We start from the raw sequence: 22449 nt of genomic DNA, 5'->3' as shown, positions 1-22449 counted from the left end.
GCTGATGATGTACATCCAGCCATCTTAATTGGAGCTCAGAAAAAAAACTGACCTCCTTGTTATTCTTGCCTACAATAGTTGCTGCCAGGTGACAGGTCTATACTTGAGTTGAGCAGAACATATTCTTCTCTTGCAATAATGGAATCTGTGCCAGCCTAAGACACCTTGCAACGTGAAGCAAAGCCCAAACCTTCCCACCCTTCCCCTTGCCCCACAGGCTAAAGCTGAATCTTGCCTCCACCTCTCAGGCACTGGTTCCTCCTTTACTGATTCCTCCTTTGCCCTCTTGCAGGGGTGGGCAAGCCCTGAATTGAGTACTGGTTGTCTCTGCCAACTGTAGGTGTGCCTACAGTATAGCATTCATTTCTAAAATGGAGCAGATCAGACATTTTGGTTTCTCCTCCACCATAGTATTTGGTAGAATGAATGGCCCGAAATATTTATTGAGTATCTGATTTCTTGCCTGAGAAACTGAAGATAGGTATCTGTGGCTTTTGGTTTACTCTGTTTAATATAGTTGGCAAAATAGCAGCCTATTATATTTGTGTTTCAGATATTCCTGGGAAGTTGCCCTTCCCATGTAAGTAATTATGAACTGGAAAAAAATAATAGAATTTTACTGTGTTTTTTCCTCGTTTGAATGCAACATGAGAAGAAAGGTGCTGGAGTCACTTGACCTTCTTCTATTAATTGCTTCTCTAGAATTTTTGTGAGTTTCACCATAAAGATGGGATCAAATTAACAGGACAAATACAGCTAAGCTAACATTTCCATGGAGTCATTCTTACAATTAGGCCTCATATCGATTTGTCTTATAACATAGTTTGAGGGTAAATATGGGAAACTTGCAGTTTGAAATCTAATAGCTAATATGTGTGTGAGCAACTGACATTAAAATGTCTTGGCACACAATAAAACCCAGTCTTTAAGAGCCAAGGATTGAAAAATAAACTTGTAGATTGCTGAAATTTAGACTCTGCTCTTTTATTATCCATACTATTGCCTTTTAAGACACATATCTATGTTCAAATTGCTTGGCGAAATAAAGTTACAAGCAAGTCTGGCTACTTATGAGAAGATGGGTAAGCTTACCTTCTCTACCCAGAGGTCTCCCCTCTAGCTGTTTTCCATACTTCAGGTGGGTGCTACTTTTAACTAACTGCACACCTGTGTAGGACAAGCTTATACAAGAAAATATTCTGAATGTACTTCACATTGTGTGGATAGTAAAATTAAAATCGAATAGTGTTTGCAGTTTCTTACTTTTAATTAGGATAGGAGTCATTCAAAAGTAAATGGTTTCCTGTGCGTTTTGTGCTGGGATTGGAATTGGTGATGCTCCAAATAATTCATTCAAATCTGCTTTTTTTTCAAAGCTTCATTCTGTAGGTTTGTTTCTCGGATGAAAGAAAAAAATCATGTCCATGCATGATACGTTGCCTGAAAATTAATTTACTGGCTTCATTTAAAAGATGTAAACCTGATTAATGACCATATCAGGTGGGGAAATTCTGCTATTGAATAAAACTGCTGGCAGGAGGTACTGCAGCCAAGCTGTTGGCCTCTTAAGTTTTCCAGCAACCTATAGTTGAGAGTGGTATGATTTATAGCAATGCTTCTCAACTGTGGCAACTTGAAGATGTGTGGACTTCAACTCCCAGGATTCCCCAGTCCACCACAGAGGCCAGGCTAGTACCAGTGTCCTTCTATGCCAAAGATGAAGTTTTCAATCTTCCATTCAGTCTTAGTGTTCATAACCAATCTATTGGTCACTATTCACTATTACTGTTATTGTCCCATTAATTTTTTACTTATTTTACTTTACTCTTTTTTCTAAATAGTGGACAGACTATTACAGCCCCCAAGTACTGAAGGACTGCTGTCTTTGTTAGACTAGACATACCTAATTCCCTCATTTGTTCATCATATGCAGAGGTGGGCTGCTGCTGGTTCGGACTGGTTCGCCTGAACCGATTGTTCCGATTGTGCACGGTTCGGAGAACCAGCAAATCGGACCACCGCCTGACCCCACCCCGCCCGGTTTTTGGGCCTTTGGCTGTTTTTCGGCCATTTCTCTCTCTCCCCCTCTCTCTCTCACACACATGCACACATACACACACAGAGAGGTTCCATCTTTCTTTCCTCCCCTCCGCCTACCGGAGATCCCTGGATTCTCTCCCCAATCCTGCCTGTCCCATCCAGGTACCACCCACACAAGTGACCTAGAGTTGGCCACACCCACTCAATCACATGAACCATGTCCACTCAGCCACGCCCACCCAGCCAGTCATTAGGGCAGAGAACCAGTTGTTAAAAAATTTGGAGCCCATCACTGATCATATGATTTAGCCTCTTGTCATCTTCAATGCTCTTCTCTGCATTCTCTCTGAGGTATTTTCTGCATAGATAGCTTAGTGCAGAAAGCACAAACATGCTACTAGGAATACTTGCATTTCATTCCATCTCCAACTTTTCTTTCTTAATGGCAGGTAGGTAAATTATTAATGGCTAACTTGATTTCTCTGTGGAGAGAAAGAAATTATTAATCCTGCTGTTCTTTTACAAGTGGAAAAACAATTTCAGTGACCTGCTGACATAACTTAAAGCAGAATGGAAATATACAATCAAGCAATATAGATAAGATGGCTCTGCACATGTGTGTCTCTGAAGAACATTGTATGGAGAGGCCCAAAGGGAATATAGAGCTACTGCTTCACAGTTGCTAGCCAAAGTTGTATTTATTTTTACTAATTAAATTTTTATGCTGCCCATCTTCCCAAAAAATGACTTTGGTCAGTGTGGCTGCATTGTGGCTGTTATCTCAAGTTATTCATGCAGACCAGTTCATACCCATTCAGAGAGATCTGGGGGTATTAAATAACTTTTGGTATAAAATACATGAGGGGAAGATATGATGGGGATTAGGCTTAATATTATCAGTGTGAGGGGAGCAAAGTTATTGGGTAATGTTACTTTATTTGTAGGAAAGTAATATTAAAGGTCTACAAGTGGCTCTTTAGATTAGATTAGATCAGGGGTCCCCTCAGCAACTTGTGGACTTCAACTCCCAGAATTCCCCAGCCTGCAATGGCTTATGTTTCTAAAAGGTGTTTTCATTCTTCCTAATATTTTCTTCTTATGATCTATATTGGAAGGTGGTCGACCTCAGTAGAGATTTTAAGAGATATGTTGGTCATTTTATGAGAGCTTTATTGTAATGACGCTGTTCTAGTGTGGAAGAACCAGAGTATGATTTGTAAGGCTCTGTGGCTTTATGTTTCATCTATAGTTGGGCTAATGCTGTTAAAGAATTTCGCCACACAATTATTTAAGGAAATAGATTAAATGTTGGCAAAAGTTTGTGTGATATTTAATGGTAGCAGTATAGGAACAGCTTTCTGTGGGTTATCTCAGGCCCCTGTTGAAAGAGGCCCATCTCCATCATAATGTAAGATCCATCAACATGTAGAAGGGCTAATTGCTTAGATCCTTGCTCCAGAAACAAACCCAGGACAATTGATTGTTCTTGGGCTTCTCTGATATCTAAAAAACATCTCAGGCTAAAGGGAACAAAAGGAAAACCATTACAGAATACCCACATTCGTGCATATGCACAGTTAAACACACACACACCAGGGATGGGTTCTACTTACCTTTACTACCGGTTCACAACAGGGCCGCGTGCACATACTCTTCTACGCATGCGCAGAAGGGTTTTGATGACGTTGAGATGGGTGGGCGGAGCCTCCCTCCGGTTTTACTACCGGTTCTATAGAACCGGTCCCAACCCACCACTGACACACACACACAAAAATATGCATGGTTCTGGATGGTTCTGAATCCTATGAATGCCTGACTTCTATGTATTTCTGTTGCTAACAAAATTTCTGTTGCTAAACCAGGCAGTTGTTAAGTGAGTTTTGCCCCCATTTTTTGACATTTTTGCCACAGTTGTTAAATGAATCATTGCAGTTGTTAAGTGAATTGTGGTTGTTAAGCGAGCCTGGCTTCCTCCATTGACTTTGTGTGTTGGAAGCTGGCTGGGAAGGTTGCAAATGGTGATCGCATGTCCCATGGACAGTGCAACCATCATAAATACATGCCAGTGGACAAGCACCCAAAATTTGTTCATATGACCATGGGGATGCCGCAACGGTTGTAAGTGTGAAAACCAATTGTAAGTCACTTTTTTTCAGTGCTATTGTAACTTGAAATGGTGACTAAACAAATGGTTGTAAGTAAAAGACTAACTGTAGATATATCATTGAAAATCAAATGCAAAAAATGTCTGTGCTATAGAATTTCAAGTAGGATAATTTTAATTATTCTTCACTGTGGCCATGGATGAACCTTCACTTTATAGCCTATAGCATGCAAAGCGGAGTTTGAATGGCTTGAGCCAAGAGTAAAGTTGATATTTTTTTTTAATGTTGAATCATCATAGTATGGCCTTTGACTTATTTTCTTCTCCAAGCGTTTATATTATGTGCATCCACAATACAGTAAGGAATAGTAGGCTGTCTTTCCAGAAAAAAATACAGGTGTGCTATGTGCAAGGTCCATGAGAGGGGCAATATAAAATCTTGCATCCTAGCCAGCATAATGATCAGCTTTTAATTAGTACTTAGTCATGTGGTCTGTTCAGTTAGCTAAATATATTCTAATATATATAATATATTGATTTTCTATTCTAAAGCAACCAATGGACATCAGTCTACCCCCTGAGGACCAGGATTCATCTGGAGATGACGATGATTCATTTTCTGGTTTATCATCAGGTGTAGGTATGCTTGGTTCTTTGTTCTTCTATTGCAAAAAAACCCTCTTGCTTAAGTGTTAACATAGGGAATTAACATTTGTTGCCAGGAGAGCAATAATGATTACCGCTTCAGAAAATTTGGAAAGGGGATTAAATAAATTCATACTGGATAAAGCTTCCAGTTGCTGAATTTCTCTATGGTTGTATGCTACCTTATAATAAATCCGAATTGTACAACCTGAGGCCATGTTTGCTCCTGACTCATAATAAAAGTAAGCATCGCCTAGAAATCCCCATAGACGCTCTCTAGCTGCATCTTAAAAATGTGATATAAAGGAAGCCTATTAACTAGAAGGTTGAAGAAAATATAAATATAAACACTATAATTTAAGTGTTATATGAAAGGAGATTGAGGTTTAGTACTGCCCACAGCTCAGAAAAGATGATACACTTCTGTCCTTTTAGAGCTGAATTCCCTAACCTTTCCAGGTTGGCAGCCCAGAGTAGGGGGAGGGGGAAAAGGGATGATTTTGTGGGAGGGAAAAGTGCATGTGCGTGTGTGTGTGTGTGTGCGTGTGCGCACATGAGCGCACACGACATTTGCAGCGACAGCACAAGGGCTGGGAGCACCCACAACAACTTGAGCGCAAGTGGGGCCGTATGCACGCACAGAGGCACTGCACTGGCTGGCCCCTCACACGGCCCAGTGGCAATTACACTACTAGGCCACGGACCACAGGTTGGGGACCCCTGTTTTAGAGGGCAAAGAGAATTGCATTAAACAAGAGGGGAAAGAGCTCTGCCAAGGCAATGGTCAGATAAGAGGGACTTCAGCCTGGGCTGAGAAACTAATTTGAGAAAACATCTCAGACAAGCCCCTCCCTAGTTCACACAAAGATAAAATGAGGGAAGGGGAAGAGCACATTCAGACTCACAAGATTCTGCTACTATAACTCTTAAAGTAAAAGTAGTGCTGACCTACATGACATTTGTTTCTTAGTCTGGCCCACCTTGTAGAGTCCATAAATCAAAGAAGGTATTCCTTAAAATGGAACTGCTTAGGAAGGAGTAGTGACAAAGGACTGTCATCCTCATATTCTTTTTGTAAGCCTTTTGGAGGCATCTGGGAAGACATTGTAACACAAAAGAGTGGGCTAGGTAGGCTTTGTTTAATCTGGCAGGTCTCATTTTAGCAAATAAATGTTGCCAAGGCTTGTAATGTCTTAAAATACAAAGGAACAGAAGTGTTTTTGCAGCATTGGTAAGGAACATTAGGATGACATCAAGTGGGATTATTAAAAATGTGGGGTGGAATTCTTCAGACTATTTGGCCAAAGTTTCTCTTATTGTAGCATTATACTTTATTTTCGAATCCTGATTAAAATTAATTTTGATGTTAGGTTCGCCGATAGAGGATGAAGTGATTGCCTACAATGTTCCATTACAAGAAAGCACAAATACTTCTCTGATGCCTGAAGTTTCTACCAGCTTGAGAGATACTCAAACGAAGGTTCAAGTAACAGATAGCCCTGCGGAAGATTATTCAACAGCACCGGTCTCTACAGCAAGCATACCTGGGTTTCCAGATATTGCTTTCGTATCCAAGGAGCCACCAGTAACCCTCGAAGACTTTGACTCAGTTATGGAGCCAGACACAACAAAACCTGCTGTGTTGACAACAAGCATCCCAGTAGCGCATCATGTTTCCACAGCCAGAATTACGACTTCTCGTGCTGCTAGCACAGTCAAATTCATTGATATTCAAGACGAAGCTAATATCGACGAAACACACTCGCTTGGCATTGTGCCAGAAAGTGAGAGAAATTTGAATAGTGCCCTACCCACTATAGTGTCTTCTACTGCTCTAATGGATAACTCTCCTCTACCTGAAAATGGTATCTTCCAAGAAAATGGTTCTGGTGATCTGGTAAGAATAAGCTAAATTATTGACTGCAGTATTTTGGAATACAAGTGCTTTGGAATACTTTTGCTAGTCCTTTTGTCACTTCTTAGTTATCAGTTACTCCTGATACATATTATAATTTTAACTGTTTTAGATGTGGGCTTTGAAACGTGGACACAGTCCTGGGTCCCTTGGGATACATGGGTGTGTATTTAAAACATAGGTGCTTTGAAACATAACATCATTTATGCCTCTTTGTTCCAAACAGGGAGATTTTATATTTTCAACACATGAGGAAAATCAAATGAATGCAAAGGATGTTGAAACAGAAAATAGGATGGCCGATACAGAAGCCAAGGATGCAAAATCTGAAGGATTAATGGACAGGAAAGAAGTACTAGGAGGTAGGCCTGTGTTTGTTTTGGGGTGTATTAGGACTGTGCAGCACCTTCAGATTTAGTTCCAAAAATATATTTGGAGCAATGCATGGAGATACAAATATGCCACCTATCTACAATTCTTTAAAGCTGTTGTTTTTCCAAGGTCAGGTAGTTGGCCCTACCCTCTCAAACCTGCTACATAACCCCGAGAGAAGACACCATTGTTTTAAATATCTGTAGATCTACTAAATTCATGCTCCTGCAAGTACTGAAACACCTTTTGGGAACTGAAACTCAAATATTGCATAGGTCTAGTATTTATGTATATACAAATGTATATGTATGTATCTGAATGGGATGTATGTATTTCTATATATTGAAATGCACCAACCTTCCATATAAACTTACGTATGTTCAATACATTGGTTTACATTCATGGCTGAACAGCCCACACTGTTTCTGTATAATATTAATTGTTTTCTATCAATGTCTATAATGGACATTATTTCTGACAGAATGTGACAGTTACTGCAGGGCATTACAACAGAGTTTAAAGATGCTCTCAACTTGTTGGTCTTGGTCATGGATTTTAAAGCCAAAATCTAGCTAGATAAAATCTTTTATCTGGCTCAGATATAGGTGTATTCAAAAGGAAATCACACACCTTTATGCAGCTAGATCAGCGGTTCTTAACCTGGGGGTCACGACCCCTTTGGGGGTCGAACGGCCATGTCACAGGGGTCGCCAAAACCCTCTCTCCCCCCCCCCACGCCTTCACTCACCCTCACTCTCTGCTCTGTTGGATCACCGGCTGTTCGTTTACCCCGCCCACTCCCCATCTATTGCTGCCTCCGATGGCTAGAGGAAAAAAAACTCTTTAAATTCTTGCCAAGGGGCTTCAAAGGGCCGCCCTAGAGCCAGTGGTGCAGCCGAACCCTTTGTTAAATTGCTGGCTTGCCCCGCCCCTCCGCACCACTATTTATTGCCAATAAATAGTGGTGGGCGAGGGGCGGGGGAGCCAGCAATTTAACAAATGGGTTCGGTGTTTTTTTGTAATTTTATTGGCCCCCGGAGCTTCAGCATAGGCTAATTGGCCCTTGCTTAGATCGGCTCCTGACCCCCAGCTGATTTGCTCTCAGCTGTTTTGCTCAGAGCTCTGCTGCTTGCTTGGAAAGAGTGCAGATTTTTTTCCCCCTAGCTATACTGAAAAACAAAAGAGAAAGTAAAGCAGGCTGTTGGCTTTGCACGTTGGAAAATTAGGCAGGCAGATTTCTTTTTCCTCACCAAAAAAGGTAGGTGCAAACAACGGGAAATTTAGGGAAAAAGAGGAGATTTTAAAACACAAAAGAAAAAAAGCTCTATTTAACTAGGGAATTGTAATAATTGAGATACTATTAATTGTATATTGTGTTGTGTTGAAAGCAGAAATGGTTAAGTTGTGGTTTGGAGGAATATATGGGGGAAATTATTTGGTTTATTATTATTGGTAAATATAATTAATTGATTTGTAAGAAATTGGATTGCATGGAAATAATTGGAATATTCATGTTCATATTGATTAATATACAAAAAAGGTAGTTATATAACTAATTGATTTATATTAAAATGTTGAATTCATATTAAACAACTGTAATATTACATAATTAACCAATGTGAGGATGGATATAAAAATTCTGATTCTGCGCATGCGCAAGATGGCAGCTTCCCTGTGATCCGGGTGATCCTCGGGGGGGTGATTATGGCTCCAGGGGGCCTCTGGAGGGCTGAATTTCGACCGCTGCAGCCCTGGCCCAGCTGGAGGAGTGTTGGGGCTCTCTGTTGAGGGGTCTCCGGCCTCTTAGAGTGTCCTTGAGGCTTGCGGAGACCGTAGGACGGCGAGAGCGGCCCGAAGGAGGAGGGCGGCGGCGGATTTTCCTTGCGAAGGCGGCAGAGCCAGGATGACGGCGCCGGCGCCGCGGCGGCGGCGATGCAGCACCCTCGCTGGGATCCTCGCCAACCCAATCCGCCCTGGACATGTGCTAGGGGCGGAGGGGGGGGCGAGGTAGGGACGGGGAGGCTGGCAGCGGCGGCGACGGCGATGCTGGCAGCGTGGAAATGGCGGCCGCCGGGACAAGAAAGAAGCCGCCATAGTTTGGTGCGTGGGAGCGTCGGAGAGGTTGGCAGCCGCTCACTGGCCGTTTTGGATCTCCTGGGTGACCGTGGGGCGTTGTTTTGGCCCCTCGGTCATCCCAGAGGCCTCCATGTGGACTTATGGAGGCTGGGCGAGGTTGGGCGAGGCAAGCAGCATGGCTGCAAAGAAGATCTGGGAGGGGTAGGGGAGAGCTGGACTATGACTGAGGGGTTTTCCCCCTATGGAGTTTGTTGCCTCTGCTCTCCTTTTCGCTCTCCCCCCCCCCCTGTATGTGGTGATGTCATGCTGGGTATGCCTGCTGAACAATTCATCTCCAGGTCTAGGTGCCATCTTGACCTCCCCGGAGGTAATGACGGTTATGATCTCCGCTATTTGAGCCTGCTTGGACTTTGTGGACTGACCTGATCCCATTCTTTCCCTCCATTGAATGGAGGTTTACATCTGGGGATTCAAGTCGTGGTGGAGTGGGTCTATAACTACTGTCTCAATTCCGGCCTTCTGGACGATCGTGGTTGACCAGCCGCCGTGAGAGGGGGGCTGGGTCACCCCTGCCGGATCGAAACAGCATTTTACTCCCGCCATTGCCGTGAGAGGGCACTGAGGTCTCACATGCTCCAATGGAACTCTATTGAAATCTGGCATTCCACTCCTTCTGACTGTGTTAACATCAAATTGGCCCCTGGCTATTGGCCATGAATTATCACCTCCCTTGACGTTGATGTATTCGGGGAATGACCTTCGTGCCCTGCGAGACTCCCCCCTCTCGCAGGCTTGGCCCTCTTCGTTATCGAGGGCCTATCTTGATGACGGGCGTTGGAGCCCCGAGAGATGGCATGCGGCTAAGAAGAGTTTGAGGGGTTTTTTAAGTGGGTTTTTTAGTGGGTTTTTAACAAAAATTTTAAGGGGTTCGGGGGGGATTAGGGTGGGTTCTGGGGGAAATCCACTGGGTTCAAGACCAGCCTTAGCGAAGGGCTGCGACACTAGGGACGCAGAACCGGAGGTCGGGGAGGGGGTTGGAGTTCGATTTGAAGAGGGCTGTTCCATCAGCATAGTGAGTGGGAGGGGCAGATATGGCGGAAGCTGGGGACCATATCATGTGCGGGGAATGCGCACTCGCTATCTTAGAGCGATTGCGCACTCCGGCCCCCAATGCTTTTCTTGTTCCCCAGGCTGTCCAGATTCTCAGGGCCAGAGCCTCCGGCTGATGCTGTGCAATGCCAGGTCCGTTGTTAATAAAGCCCCCCTCATTCACGATCTTATTCAGGAGGGGGAGGCGGACCTGGCGGGCATTACGGAGACCTGGTTGGGCCATGAGGGGGGAGTCCCCCTCGTGGATATATGCCCACCAGGCTTCCGTGCATTTCATCAACCGAGGGCTCAGGGCAGGGGCGGGGGGGGTGGCGGTTATTATAAAGGAAGGTCTAGATCCAAGGGAGACCACTGTTCCACAGATAGCCGGATGTGAGTCCCTCTTTGTGAAGTGGGGTCATGGAGTACAGATGGGCTTGTTGGTCACGTACCTGGCTCCCTGCCACGTGGCAACGGCCCTGCCCGAGCTCCTTAACGTTATAGCCGAGGTGGCGGTGGCTACCCCCAGACTTGCCATCATGGGGGACTTTAACCTGCCATCCATCGGTGAAACGTCTGAGGTGGCTCGAGAGTTCATGGCTTCCATGACGGCCATGGACCTTACTCAGTTAATTCATGACCCCACTCACACAGGGGGACACACTCTGGACTTAGTTTTTGTCTCTGGTCAGTGGTTGAGTGGCCTTGATATAGGGGATATAGTCATCGAACCCTTGTCATGGTCTGACCACTCGCTCCTTCGACTGGACTTTCTAACCGCTGCACCCTGCCGCAGGGAGGCGGGACCGACAAGGTGGTTCCGCCCCAGGCGCCTGATGGACCCTGACAGGTTCCAGATGGAGCTTGGGCCATTTCCTGAGATTCTGGCTCATGACTCGGCGGAAGACCTGGTGGCCGCCTGGGACAGTGCGGCTGCCGGGGCCTTGGACCGAGTCGTGCCTTTGCGGCCTCTGACCCGGCACCGAACTCACCTAGCTCCTTGGTTCTCCGAGGAGCTTAGGGAGATGAAGCGCCGGAAAAGACGCCTGGAGAGTAGCTGGAGGACCAGCCGCTCCGAATCTGACCGAACACGGGTGAGGTCTCATATTAAGACCTACCTAGTGGCGATAAAAGCGGCGAAAACTAGCTATTTTGCCGCTCTTATCGCGTCATCAGATAATCGCCCAGCCGCCCTGTTTAGGGTGACCCGCTCCCTCCTCCATCTGGAAGTGCGGGATGACCCCTTGCAGGGTCGAGCTGAGGATTTTGTGCAATATCTGTATGACAAAATCGCTCAGATTCGAGAGGGGCTGGCCTCTGACTGGGTATGTCCGGACGGGATGACTGAGGCAGGTCTTGAGAGTGTTATCTGGGGGGAGTTCGATCCTGTGACTCCCGAGGACATGGACAGGATCCTGGGACGGCTGAACGCGACCACATGTTTATTGGACCCGTGTCCCTCCTGGTTGGTACTGGCCTCCCGGGAGGTGACGCGAGGCTGGCTCCAGATGATTGTTAACGCTTCTTTGGGTGAGGGGGTCCTGCCGGCCGCTTTGAAAGAAGCGGTGGTGAGGCCCCTCCTCAAGAAGCCCTCTCTGGATCCGGCTGTTTTGGCTAACTATCGTCCAGTCTCCAACCTTCGCTTCGTTGCGAAGGTTGTTGAGAGTGTGGTGGCGCAACAGCTTCCCCGGTACCTGGATGAAGCTGTCTATCTAGACCCGCTCCAGTCCGGCTTCCGGCCTGGGCACAGCACGGAAACGGCATTGGTCGCATTGGTGGATGATCTCTGGAGGGCCCGGGATAGGGGTCATTCCTCTATCCTGGTCCTGTTAGACCTCTCAGCGGCTTTTGATACCATCGACCATGGTATCATGTTGCACCGGTTGGCGGGGTTGGGGGTGGGAGGCACCGTTTTGCGGTGGTTCTCCTCCTACCTCTCCGACCGGTCGCAATCTGTGTTGACAGGGGGGCAGCGGTCGACCCCGAGGCACCTTGCTTGTGGGGTGCCACAAGGGTCGGTACTCTCGCCCCTTCTGTTCAACATTTATGTAAAGCCGCTGGGTGAGATCATCCGTGGCTTCGGGGTGGAGTTCCATCAATACGCTGATGACACCCAGCTGTATATCTCCACCCCAGGCCACCCCAATGATGCCCTTGAAGTGTTGTCCCAGTGCCTGGAGGCCGTGCGGGCCTGGATGGGGAGAAACAGGCTCCAACTCAACCCCTCCAAGACCGAGTGGCTGTGGCTTCCGGCGTCCCGATATAGCCAGCTGACGCCATCGCTGACTATTGGGGGTGAATCACTCGCCCCCACGGAGAGGGCTCGCAACTTGGGCGTCCTCCTGGACGCACGGCTGTCCTTGGAAGATCATTTGACGGCCGTGGCCAGGGGGGCTTTTTATCAGGTTCGCCTGATACGCCAGTTGCGTCCCTTTCTAGATCGGGACTCCCTACGCACAGTCACTCAGGCCCTCGTCACCTCCCGCCTGGACTACTGCAACGCTCTCTACATGGGGCTCCCCCTGGGGTGCACCCGGAGGCTCCAGCTGGTCCAGAACGCGGCCGCGCGGGGGATCATGGGGGCGACGAGGCGCTCCCACGTGACACCTCTCCTGCGCGAGCTGCACTGGCTCCCGGTGGTCTTCCGGGTGCGCTTCAAGGTGTTGGTGACCACCTTTAAAGCGCTCCATGGCTTAGGGCCGGGGTACTTACGAGACCGCCTTCTGCCACCAATAGCCTCCCACCGGCCAGTACGCTCACACAGAGTGGGCCTCCTCAGGGTGCCGTCCGCCAGGCAATGTCGGCTGGCGACCCCCAGGGGGAGAGCCTTCTCTGTGGTGGCGCCTACCCTCTGGAACACCCTCCCCCCAGAATTACGCATAATAACAGACCTCCGGATTTTTCGTCGGGCCCTAAAAACCTATTTATTCCAACAAGCTGGGCTGGCTTGACCAAATTTTTTAATTTTTAAATTGATTTTAAATTGGAAATGGTTTTAATTCGGCCAAAACATTTAATTATTTTAAATAGTTTTTTTTTTTTTTTTTTTTTTTTTTTAGATTCACCATGTTTGTATATATGTCTTGTTTTTACCTTGGCTGTGCACCGCCCTGAGTCCTATTTTGGAGAAGGGCGGTATAAAAATTTAATTAAATAAATAAATAAATAAATAAATAGATGACAATGGGAAGGGGTATAATATAGAATAGAAGGGAAAAATTGAATTTGATTAAGATTAGAGATGAGGATGAAGGGTAATATTGGTTTTTTAAAAAAATAGATGAGGAATAAATATGGCAAAAAGGAAATATAGAAATTGTAAATTTAATTGAAATGACTAAACACTGTTTAAATTTATGAACCGGCCAAATACTCTGTTCAAAGAAAATACGTTGTATGTTTGTATGTGTGTTTCTAATTATTGTTATTTATTCATATTTGTTCTCTTTTATTCTTTAAAGTTTAACAATTCATTCTTTATCTTAATATCTTTATATTTTTTTGGGTTGGCTTTCTTCCCTTTCATCTTTTTTATTGTACAGCAATCTTTCTCCTCAAACCTACCACCTCTCTCTTTTCTTTCCTTCTTACTTTCTCTTCTTCACCCTCTTCTTCTCCCTACTTCCTCTTCCTTTCTCCTTCTCCTCCTCTCTTCCTCCCTCTCTTACCCTCACTCCTACTCTAATTTCCCTTCCCTTCCTTCATCCCTCTCTATTGCTGTATCCTTTTATGCATATGGACTACTCAGAGGGCTGAAAAAGTTATTTCTGACTGGTCCTCGCACTTTTGACCAGTCTTCGAACTTATGACTGTCCTCACATTTTACGTTTTTGCCCTATCTTGTCACCATGGTGAAGAGAAGCAGTTGTGAAATGAGTGACATGGTTGTTAAGAATGCTGCACGGGCATAAATGTGAGGATGGTCATAAGTGTGAGGACCAGTCAAAAGTGCGAGGACCTGTCAGAAATGACTTTTTTCAGCCCTCTGAGTAGTCCCTATACACATAGCCATGGCCACCCGGTCACATGACCAGCTAGCCACACCCACCCAGTCACATGACCTCCAAGCCACGCCCACAAAATAAGCCACGCCCACAGAACCGGTAGTAAAAAAAATTAGAACCCACCCCTGGTTGGGGGTCACCACAACATGAGGAACTGTATTAACGGGTCGCGGCATTAGGAAGGTTGAGAACCACTGAGCTAGATTATTTGTAGAGCCAATTAATTAAAATATAACTCTAATGTTGTGGGTGTCCTTTCCTTTCCTTTCCCTTCCTTTCCCTTCCCTTCCCTTCCCTTCCCTTGCAATGACTTCTAAGAATGTATCATGAAGAGTATCGTGGGTCTGATGTGAACTTTCTCATAACAATATGTTTATACCTTCTCTAATACCTGGAGCCTGGCAAATCATGAACCACAGAAGTCAGCTGAGACAGAGAAACTAGTGGCTTCTGAAGCAAATGTTCATATGTTAAAGATCCTAGAATTATTTTAAGGATCATAAAGATCTGCACAAAAGTCGATTGAAAATACTTTTACCATAAACAGAGGTTGCTTTTGAGGATATGGGGGAAAAAAGCTGTTTAGATTGCTTTATCTGTTCGAATTCAGTATACACAATTTCCTTGATGATATCATTTGCCAGTAATCTCCCTCAGAGGTTAGAACAACCTCTCTTTCCACTTTGGCCCTATCTTGCAAATGTAAACGTTATCCTTTTCTTTTTCCCACAGGAGTCATCGCTGGTGGACTCGTAGGCTTACTATTTGCTGGATTCCTAGTTGCATTCATGCTATATAGAATGAAGAAAAAAGATGAAGGAAGTTATTCATTGGATGAGCCAAAACAATCAAATGGAGGCTATCAAAAACCACACAAGCAAGAAGAATTCTATGCATGAATACACTGAGCGAAAACTAAAGACCGTTTTCTTATTCCTGGACATCATGAGTTCTCGCTGCAATTTAAAAGGGGGGAAAACTAAAAGCCATAAGACTGAATCTAAGGCTCTGCCTCCTTGCCATTGGGAACTATAATTTCTCCAAAGTCAATCGGGATTAATAATTACCTGCTTTCTTGCACAAAAGATTACCTGTAAAGTGGGACTTCCTATCTTGTCTAAGGACTCCTAGGGGGAGATAAGGAATCAGCTGTATATATATATAGTCTTGATGTCTTACAAACGCACCGAGGAATTCGTATGGTACAATATGTGTGTTGTCAGAGATTAACCCCCAACCCCCCCCAAGCAAAATTGGCTAGCCACATTTTAGAAAATAATCTTTTTAAAGACAATGGTGTGGCTTTCGGCAGTTATTTTCCCCATTTCGGCCATTAATGCTAACTCCCTGAATGAATAAGCCAATAGCGTGGGAAGTCCACCTGAAAAGTTACAGATCTGACCAGAGAGGTGGAGTTCTCTAACAGAAGTATGATTCCACTAGAGCTCAGTGGGAGAAATGGTGTATCACCGATGCTTCAAATTCTGAAGCAACTCCTAGGGAAGTAGATATTTAAGACGTTCACCCTTTTCCTCTTCTTTTGATCTTACTGCAATATCTCTGCTGCTCGCTGCACAAAACCCCCACACCAAGTCCTAGCATCAGGACCAGTACTTTTTTTCTACCTCTTCTGCACTGAGTTTTTTATAATGGCTTCTCAACACTGCCACCTTGAAACTTCTCTCGCATAATACCTAGAATGCCAGGGGTGGCCTGCAACTTACAGGATAAAGCATGCCAAGGCTAATGAGGATTCCTGTCTCTGCCAAATCCCAGGGATTAGAATCCTATTAGATTGGTGTTTGCAGTAGGAATTCAGGGAGCGCACCTTTTTGGCATGCGGGGCCTAGGGGAATATGTACATGGGTGATGACTTTTATCTCAGTCCAGCCAAGAACATTAAGAGATTTTGAAGTTCAAAGATCTTCAGAAATTATTCTGTGTAGAAGAGGGAGGTAAGAATGGATTGTGTGCCTTCATCACTGTTGTGGTGTCCCAAATTTAATGTCGGGAGGTGATGGCTCGGTTTTGTATCACTGGGACCAAATCAATGAATGTTGGCACTTCTGAACCAGTATTTAAACGTGTTCGCCGTGTTTGGAAAAGACGATGATCTCTCCTAGCAGGCAAATTTCTGTTTAGAATAAAGAAGCATAGACGTATTATTTCTATAATGCACAGGAGGAGGATATGGATGTGAATAATCTATACCGCAATGTTTTGTAGAGGTTTTGGGTTTATAAGAAAACACTTGCATCCAATTTAGGCTCTTTGTTTCATCATTTTTTTTTGGTTTGCAATATATTTTTCTGCTTCTAGCAAAGTTTAGATAAAAGGATGGGGCTACACTAGTGCACTGTGAGGAAAAATGTAATGCTAAACTGGAGTAAATATTTCAGAAGGAGCATAATTGTGAGTTGCTGCCCACTGCACAGTTGGTGCCTTTCTTATCTCTTCATGCTGGAAAGACCCTTGATGGGTTACAAGCTTCAGTGAGTGAAAACAGGCTGTCAGCTTCTTAAGTACCAAGAAACTATATGGTGAAGTTTTAAGTGACGTGTCCTTTTTATGTATGGAAAATATGATCATTGACTTTCTCAGACATAGGAAACGCTTTTCTTTTTCAGGCAAAGAATAAAACTCATGTGTTTTTTTTTTTTTTAATGGTCAAGCTTGAAAATAGAATCTTGAAACTAAAAAGTAAAATCAATTGCTGATTTTTGTTTTGTTTTGTATTCCACAACCATACACATGCAATAAAAAGGCAGTCGATCAAAATAAATTTGTCTCATGTCATTTGCCTGAAAAACGTTTTTCTACTCATTTTCTACTTGACTTTTTTTCCCACATGTTTTGAATTGCAAGGTTATTTGGGAAAGAGGTGGGGGGACTTAGAATACAAGGATCCTTGCATGCTTGTTCCTGATTACCTTGGTTGACTTAAATGCATCTAAAAATGTGCATGCTTCCATTTAGTGGAAAAAGCAATGGCTTCCTTCTGGGCTGTCTCGAGATGGATTGATTAAGAAGCATTTAGAACTATTTGAAAAATATGCAATCTGGGCATTAAAAAACAAGATAGAATATTGTCCCAAAGTTGCCTTTCTTGAATGAGAAGTGAAACGTTTTCAAAGGGGAAAAAAATAAATAAACCGAGAAAGTTCTCAGTTGCCTTGTGGAAAAGCACCTTTGGGACAACCGTGACCTGGATGATGGAGAATCTCCATAGATATAAAGGGCAGAATATTGGTCAAAATGAGCACACGCTTATCCTACCTTAGTCATACTCTGAAATCAGCTTCCTGTTAAAGACAGACAATTTGCAGAGACTTATTTCTAGTGTGAGGGAAGATGTAAAGGTCTATTATGAGGGAGACTTAATGGTCCGTTTGAATATTTCTAAGGGATGGTATGAACTCTTGAGTAGGAATGAAGACCTGTGCAAAAACAACTGATCTTCTGCCCTGGGAAAACTTTGCTGTAGGAGCTATGTAATTACTAACTTTATGGATGGGGGTTTGTGTGGTGGTGAGTAATAAACAAAATTCTATATTGCAATACAGTAGGACTAGCCTGGTAGCATTCTTCTGTAAGAGGTGGTCTGATTGTCCATTTCTAGCCTGAAATTATCTTTTTAAGTATTTGATGAGAAATTGAAGTGAGATAACTCAACTGTATGGGGCAAAACTTATTTTAAAAAATGACACTTGGGGTCCTTTAACATGAGGATTTTGTTTTGGGTATATGTTCATGTGCAATTGTCCCACTTCAAATTACTGGACTTTTCTGTGAAGTTTTCAGGGTTTTTTTTTTTTTTTTTGCTTGCAAAAAACTTATGAAATAACTGCAGAATAATTCCAGATGTTTTACTCTACCTTTTCGCAGCAATTTCATAACCTTTTTTCCTCCAATTCTTACCCAACGTTCGTTCACTCGGTCATTTAGATCCGTACAGGGGCTACGCGCATCGATAGTGATTGGATAGCATTTCTGTTTGAAACAAAGATGTTATGAGTAGCATTTCTAAGGTTGAAATTTTCTGTTTCATTTGCTCATGCACAGAATTTAGCTTTTTCTTTGGAGTGATTTTATGAAGCTTACGGTCAAGTTTGCTAAAAAATCTGCCCCCATCCCAGTCATTGCTCTAAGACAAGGAACAAAATGGCTATATTTGTGTGGTCAACCACCATACTAGATGTTATTATTTCAAAGAACATGAAGTTCAGGAGAAAGCTGGCTTGATTACTGCCATTAACATTTGGTGCTGTTTGCCTCTTTGTTGGTTGTCCCCTTGCTTTGCTACTGTGATTTTTTTTTTTTTTTTTTGGTCATCCTGTACTCATAGCCGACTGTCACAATTCATAGTAAAATGTGCAAAGCTAAAGCCAGAAAAAAATAATAGGGGACATAAGGTTTAGATATTCAAAAGTTGCAAAATCCATCTATTCTCTTTAGCCTATCTTAGCACTTACTGGTTTAATAAGTTGCACAATTTAAAGACCAGTTGTGGTTTTTTCACAAGTAAGCATTAGTCTGTCGCATGTTAACCACAGCTATGAAAATGAGTATGGGAAAATGGTACCCAAACTACGATGTTGAACATCATCAGCTTAAGAAGTAGTTTTCTGAATTAGGGGTGGGGTTTTTTTCATTCTTTTACACACATCCACCTTTGCTGTCATAGTCTGTTTGCTGTAGCAACCATTCCCAGCCAAAGGCTAAAACTTGCTAATGCATAAAATATCTGAGATTGTTTACTGATCTTGCCAGAATGGAAATAGGAAGCCTGATGTCCTCCAGTTGTTTTGGACACCACTTCTTATCAGATCTGTATAAGTCATAGTCCAAAACATGTACATCATGACACCCGAATCAGGCATTTTTTCTTAAACATTCCTTAATGATAAATTGTTCTGTAAAATAATGGCAATAAGGGTGTGTATCTGCCCTAGAAAATGGTTCCTTGGGATTCCTGCAGTTGACATGTCAACAAAATAAAAACACTAAACTCTCAGAGAAGAAAGGATGCCTATTTCTATCAGTAGTTCCTAAGTATACATCTACAGAAAAAGGATGTCTATTGACAAAAGACAATTGTCCTGGGTTGACTTCATTACAACCACAGATCATAGCAACAACAGCATTGCATTGCAACTGTATTGTAAAAATAATATCTTTACAGTTTTGGAAAGGCTTCCTTGATGCTATTCACAAGCAGCTGGCCTGAGTTCTAATGGATTGCCACTGTTCTCATCCTTGCATTGCTGATGAGTTTTGCCCTGGATCCTCCCAGAGAAGTCAATTTGTTTCTACATGTATAGTAGCCAAAGTTGGAACTTTTGCAGCTTCCATCACAAAACTTTTAATTATGATATTTGCAGACTCCTAAACCAAGAAAATGTGCCAAGGTCCACCAAGTAAAGTTCATGCACTTATTTATCGTTCCTCTTTGCTAAAGGTTTTAAATGAGGAATAAATATTGAAAGCATGTGTGTATATTGGGCAAGCACACATGTATGTATGTATGTATGTATGTATGTATGTATGTATGTATGTATTTATTTATTTAGTCACATTTCTATGCCGCCCAACATTAATCTTGGGGGGTTAATAACAATAACATCTAAAATCAGTTTTTTTAAATCATCAGGTTTCTGAGCAAGACTGGGCTATTGGAAATTATTTTGTTTATTTGTTTGTTTGGAGAGATAGTATGTGAGAAGTATGCATGTGAAAAGAAAGCTACTTAGCTTTTTTCATGCTCTGCAAGAAATTATACACCAGACAGAGTTTATATTTGTCTTCTCACTTTTTTCCTCACCACAGACTGATTGGTTAAGGTAAGGATGTGTGGCTGGTCCAGTGACTCAGTGAATTAGGTTGCTACGCTGAGATCTGAACTAATCTCCTTAATCTGTCTGGTCCTTGTCTGTGCACTATAATCAAGGCACAATGTAATTTTTCCCCTCTTCTAACCAAGTAAAATAAGAGATAATAAACATGTTGCACACTGCCTTGAGCCAACGAGACACACTGCTTGAAAAAAGCTCTTTATGAAGTTACCTACTTTGTATATTTATGGAAAGGACAGATGATAAATCTCCATGTAGCAATGGATTCTTTTTATAAAACATTGTTTTTGGGTTTAAACAACAACAACCAAAGAGTGCTTTTGATAAAATTCCATTAGAGTTTGGCAGTGGGATGGGCAGGATGAAGGAGGTATTTTCAGTAACTGGAGAAAGGTGTGTAATCTCCCAAACAAGGCACAGGGGAAGACAAACAGGAAATAGGAACTAAAATGAAAGCAATTTGGAATTTCTATTAAAAGCAATTGGATCCAGAATCACTTGTATTTATTTTCTTAGAAAATGTATATTATTTACATAACCATAACTCTGGTGATGTCCATCACATAACAACCAAAAGGGATAAAAATATGCTTATGGTCTAAAGAAACTCAATAAGTTACACATATACTGTTAAAACATAAAAAGTTAAAATCAGACATTAAAAGCAAGGACTGATGAGGAGGGCAGAGGTGGTGTGGGGAGGGAGGGACCTGTTATTAATCAACCACCTCCACTGCGTGGTTCCCCCATTGGGGCGTTGAGCCAACCGGCAAAGCCACAACTTTAGGTCCTTCCGAAAAGATTTGTGAGGTTGGTTGGGGCCAACCTCACATCAGGGGACAAGATGTCCCAAAGAGCAGGAGCAACAGCAGAGAAGATCCTTCTCCTGGATCCCCTCAGCTGGAATAATCAGACTGATGGGGCCAATAGCATGCCTTCTCTGCCAGCACAACTGGTACGGGCCAATCCCAGTGGGGTGAGACGGTCTTGTTTGCTTTTTAAAAAAGGATGGGGCTGCTATTTAGTTAGACAAACAATATTGCCTGACAAAACCTGGAGTCCTGAACATTTTCATTTTCTAACAGGTTGCAGTGACCTCAGTTCTCACATTTGTAGCAGCTGCCAGAGGATCAGCAGCACCTCTGGCACAGCTTTCCTTTTTGAACATTGGTAAAACATTGATCCTGGCCACGATGCTTGTGGGTAAGACTCTGGGGCTTCAACATAGATCCTGAAGAATTAAGGAGAAATTTCCTGTCCGTGAAAACAATCAACCAGTGAAAGGGCTTGCCTCCAGAAGTTGTGGGTGCTCCATCACTGGAGATTTTTAAGAAGAGACTGGACAGCCGTTTGTCTGAAATGGTATAAGGTCTCTTGTCTGAGCAGGCGGTTGGACTAGAAGTCCTTCAAGGCAGGGGTGAAATCCAGCAGGTTCTGACAGGTTCTGGAGAATCGGTAGCAGAAATTTTGAGTAGTTTGGAGAACCGGCAAATACCACCTCTGGCTGGCCCCAGAATGGGGTGGGAATGGAGATTTTGCAATATCCTTCTCCCAGGAGTAGGGAGGGAATGGGGATTTTGCAGTATCCTTCCCCTAGAGTGGGGTGGGAATGGAGATTTTGCAGTATCCTTCCCCTGCCATGCCCATCAAGCCATGCCCACAGAACCGGTAGTAAAAAAAAATTGGATTCCACCACTGCTCCAAGATCTCATCTGACACTGTTATTCTGTGGCAGATGCAACTTTTTTTTGCATAGATGTTTGTGAAAACTGAGAAGAGAGAGGTGAATTTGCACTGTTGACTTCAAGGAGAAAGTGTGTGTGTGTGTGTGTGTGTGTGTGTGTGTGTGTGTATCCATGGCTATGCATACATGTGTATGAACATTCTTTCCTCAAACCACTTATTAACATTCAGTCTCTCTTTGTCATCTACAGGCAAGCACTTGCCTTTAATCTGCCAGGCATTCTGTTCTTTGATGCTCCTTTCAAAAGGAAGCAGAAGCATGCCTCAGCTGATCCTTCTGTGAAAAGAGAGCTTTGTTTCACTTGTCAGGATTCATATTAGCAAGGTGCCCTCCCCACTCCCCTTTGACTTGCAAATTAATGAAACATCCAGCTTTTTTCCTTTGGGTGTTTAGGTAGATTTGGAAACATTGGAAAGCCCAGCCCCCTTGAGCATTAGTTATTGTAGTGCTGGGTTCCCCATCATGGTGCCATTGAACACCAAAGGGTCAGTAGACTGTTCTCTTGGTCTCTACTAGGTTTCCTGCCTGTCAGATTTCTAAAAAAAATTTCTTTAAAGATCATTTCAGTGACAAGAACAAACGGTATAGCATTCCGCAATGCAAAGAAC

The 22449-nt window shown here is 43.4% G+C and overlaps 1 protein-coding gene across 1 annotated transcript in view; it reads left to right on the top strand.

Annotated features, from left to right (window-relative positions):
• Positions 1–16475, top strand: part of SDC1 (syndecan 1) — a 43458-nt gene extending 26983 nt beyond the window's left edge. Inside the window, exons 2-5 of the mRNA XM_070955730.1 lie at positions 4697–4784; positions 6160–6686; positions 6931–7066; positions 14978–16475. Coding sequence (XP_070811831.1) covers positions 4697–4784; positions 6160–6686; positions 6931–7066; positions 14978–15144 — 918 coding nt within the window. The 3' untranslated portion in view covers positions 15145–16475. The remainder of the gene's footprint in view (positions 1–4696; positions 4785–6159; positions 6687–6930; positions 7067–14977) is intronic.
• The last annotated feature ends 5974 nt before the right edge of the window (positions 16476–22449 follow it).

Source organism: Pituophis catenifer, unplaced genomic scaffold (assembly GCF_029215685.1).
Source record: "Pituophis catenifer annectens isolate HBS135680 unplaced genomic scaffold, rPitCat1.0.hap2 SCAF_1, whole genome shotgun sequence".
Taxonomy (NCBI): Eukaryota; Metazoa; Chordata; class Lepidosauria; order Squamata; family Colubridae; genus Pituophis; species Pituophis catenifer.
Note: the sequence above shows the minus strand (reverse complement) of the source record. Positions and strands in the feature narration are given on the sequence as shown.